Below are 3,304 nucleotides of genomic sequence, written 5' to 3'. Positions count from 1 at the left end.
GCTGCCATTTCATTTCCTCATTTCTGACATTCCTGCTCTGCCTTGCATGATCCTTTCATGTGCCACAACGAGAAGATACCCCATGAAGAGTCATGCCAGTGAATGCACAAGTACAGGAGGGGTCCTGGGCAGGCAGATGTTGGTTTGGGACACTGAAGTGCTGTTTGTAATTGCAGTGATTGAGCTCTGAGTCAGGGATTGCCTGAGTAAAGCCAACCCATACCAGCAGAGGGTAGAAGGGAGGCACAGGCCTCATCTACCTGGCCTGAGGCTTGTCTCAGGCTGTGGTGGGGGGCTCTCCCGAATGCTTTAGAGAGTTAAAGATTTGTAGAAAACATGTCCCCACCATCTGGGACACATCCCTGGGCTTCACATGGCATGACTTCTCCTGTCATGACTTCTCCTGGCATTAGACTTTCCTCATGCTTCCTTTCCCCTGATCCAAAGGCTGCCTCAGCCTGGAGCACAAATCAGCACCACTGGAGAAGCTGAAACATGCCCAGCTCCCGAGTCAGTGAGAGCTGGAAGGACCCTGTGGTACCACATGCCTGGGGACACTCAGTGAGGGGACATATTCCGAAGGGCTCAGCTCTCAAACCACATCAAGCAGGGCTGCACTTCCCTGCCCTGCAGACATGGAGGCAGCTGGGCAGCGTCCCAGGAGGGCAAGGGAATGCCTTCAGTAGGCAAATCTCCAGGGAGAGTCTCTCTCTACCTGTGGGGAGTCTCGGTCTAATTTTGGGCTGGCCGTGTGTCAGCCTTGTGATGTGCTGTGTGCAGGCCCGTGACCCAACTCTGCTGAATTCCCCTCCAGCAAGGGCAGCTCCATCTACACCCCAGGAAAACCATCTTCACTCACTGGGCTGTTCCTTGTACAGAGCTCCAGGCAGCTCAAACAGCAATTGCCCTCAGCATGAACTCGTTACCATCACTCCCACAGCTCAGGGGGCTTTCAGGACAATCAGCTTCTTTTGGAAAAGTATCCTCGGCTACTGTGGGGCCAAGGTGTATGGTGATCTGGGGAATATGGGAAGAACAAGGTATTTACTGAACCTCCATACACCCCTGTGAGAGTGAGAAGGGACCCACCTCCATGACGCATCTCAAGGAATCCTGGCAGTCAGGAGAGCAAAATTATCTTCCCTCACAACTGCTGATGGCACACATTGGTAACTCCAAAATGCAGCCATGAGAGGGGACAACCTTGCCAAACAAACTGCCACATGAGGAGAAGACAGGCTTGGTGGGAGAGTATGTTCAGCTGCTTGCAAAGAGGGTAGAAAACAACCAGAGCATATTTCCCCAGAGAGGTGTCAACTGTGTGCACAGACCCCTCCAGCACATGCAACTCATCTTCTGCATGTACAGATGTGTCACTGCCCAGAAAACCCTTGGGTTTTTCATCTCAATGCTTCAAATAATCCTTGGAGGCCTATTGGTCACGTCAGAAATGAGGAAATGAAAATGGCAGCGCTGATGGAAACAAAAGCACAACCTGTGGCATTAGGGAGGATATTTTGCTTGGGAGGCGGGTCTGTAGGAAAATTACTGCCCTTGCGCAGTGCCTGTGGGCCTGGGGCAGGGCAGGAGCAGTATAAAAGCAGGACCTTCTCCTCACTCTCTCATCCACTCCTTCAGCTCCATCGTGCTGGGAACAAGGTGAGTTTTGAAGACCTTTCTCTTGTCCTCCTTTTCCACCTCTTATGGGTTGTATCTGCACGTACCTCTCTCTGTCATATTCTGGGGCCCATAGAATGCTTACTCTGGGAGAGGAAAGGGTGCAGACAGAGGGGAGAGGAAAATGTTCAGACTTTGCACAGATGTCTCTGGAGCTGTGGCCTACATGGGGTCCTCCCTGGGCCTGCAATTTCTGCTGCGTTGCGCTGATGGAAAGGAGATGCCTGTGGGCTCCTGGTGAAGTCCTTCATGGATGAGGAAAAGGGACTCCCTCATGTAGGGGTATGACACATTACACTTGAAACATCCCTCATGCCTTGATTTTCACTTCTCTTTCTCTCAGGTGCATCTGCAGCCCCCAGCCATGTCCTGCTACAGCCCGTGCCGGCCCTGCCAGCCCTGCGGCCCCACCCCGCTGGCCAACAGCTGCAATGAGCCCTGTGTCAGGCAGTGCCAGGACTCCACCGTGGCCATCCAGCCGTCAGCCGTGGTGGTGACCCTGCCCGGGCCCATCCTCAGCTCCTTCCCACAGAACACCGCCGTGGGATCCTCCACCTCTGCTGCTGTTGGCAGCATCCTCAGCTCTCAGGGAGTGCCCATCAGCTCTGGGGGCTTTGGCCTCTCTGGCCTGGGCAGTGGCCTCTGTGGCACCAGGGGCCTCCCCTGCTGAAGCTGCTCCCTGCCCTGTGGCCTCCACCTGGATCCCCCTCTTCTCCCTCTTTTGACTCATTAAATTCTGCTGCATCCCAGCCTGTGCCTCTGTGTCATCCTTTGCCCTGCAGACACTCTGCCAAGGCAGAGCTGTTGTCCCAGGGGTGTTCGGGCAGCGTCCCAGGGAGGGCAAGAGAATGCCTTCAGTAGGCAAATCTCCAGGGAGAGTCTCTCTCTACCTGTGGGGAGTCTCGGTCTAATTTTGGGCTGGCCGTGTGTCAGCCTTGTGATGTGCTGTGTGCAGGCCCGTGACCCAACTCTGCTGGCACCCTATGCCAGGGCTTCACCACCCTTGTAATAAAGGATTACTTCTTGATATACAATCTAAATTTACTCTCTGCCACTGTGAAGACATTCCCCTTGTCCTGTCACTACATATTCTTGTAAACAATCTCTCTCCATCTTGACTGTAGATTCCCTTCAGGTACTGCAAGGCTACAATTACATCACCCCAAAGCTTTTCCTGTCCAGGCTGAGCACCCCCAATTCTCCCAGCCTTTCTCACAGCAGAGCTGCTCCATCCCTCTGATAATCTCGGCTTCCTCTGGACTCGCTCCAACAGCTCCATGTCCTTCCTGTGCTGGCACCCCTGAGTTGGAGGCAGCTCTGCAGGTGGGGTCTCACCTGAGCGTGGCAGAATCCCCTCCCTTGTCCTGCTGCCCAAGCTGGTTTGGATGCAGCCCAGGACACAGTAGGCTTTCTGGGCTGCCAGAGCACAGTTTTGGTTTGTGGCAGGCCTATCATCCCACAGACACCCCAAAGTCCTTCCTGGTAGAATGGAATAGAATAGAATAGAATAGAATAGAATAGAATAGAATAGAATAGAATAGAATAGAATAGAATAGAATAGAATAGAATAGAATAGAATAGAATAGAATAGAATAGAATAGAATAGAATAGAATAGAATAGAATAGA

General features: G+C 52.8%; 1 protein-coding gene across 1 annotated transcript; it reads left to right on the top strand.

Moving 5' to 3' along the window:
* The first annotated feature begins 2,041 nt into the window (after nt 1-2,041).
* On the top strand, nt 2,042-2,347 carry LOC121349680 (feather keratin 1-like). The gene has a single exon (XM_041460365.1). It carries the CDS (start codon nt 2,042-2,044, stop codon nt 2,345-2,347), a length of 306 nt encoding a protein of 101 aa, XP_041316299.1.
* The last annotated feature ends 957 nt before the right edge of the window (nt 2,348-3,304 follow it).

Source organism: Pyrgilauda ruficollis, unplaced genomic scaffold (assembly GCF_017590135.1).
Source record: "Pyrgilauda ruficollis isolate IOZ18807 unplaced genomic scaffold, ASM1759013v1 scaffold1422, whole genome shotgun sequence".
Taxonomy (NCBI): Eukaryota; Metazoa; Chordata; class Aves; order Passeriformes; family Passeridae; genus Pyrgilauda; species Pyrgilauda ruficollis.
The sequence above is the reverse complement of the archived record's forward strand: the minus strand, read 5'-3'. Positions and strand labels throughout refer to the sequence as shown.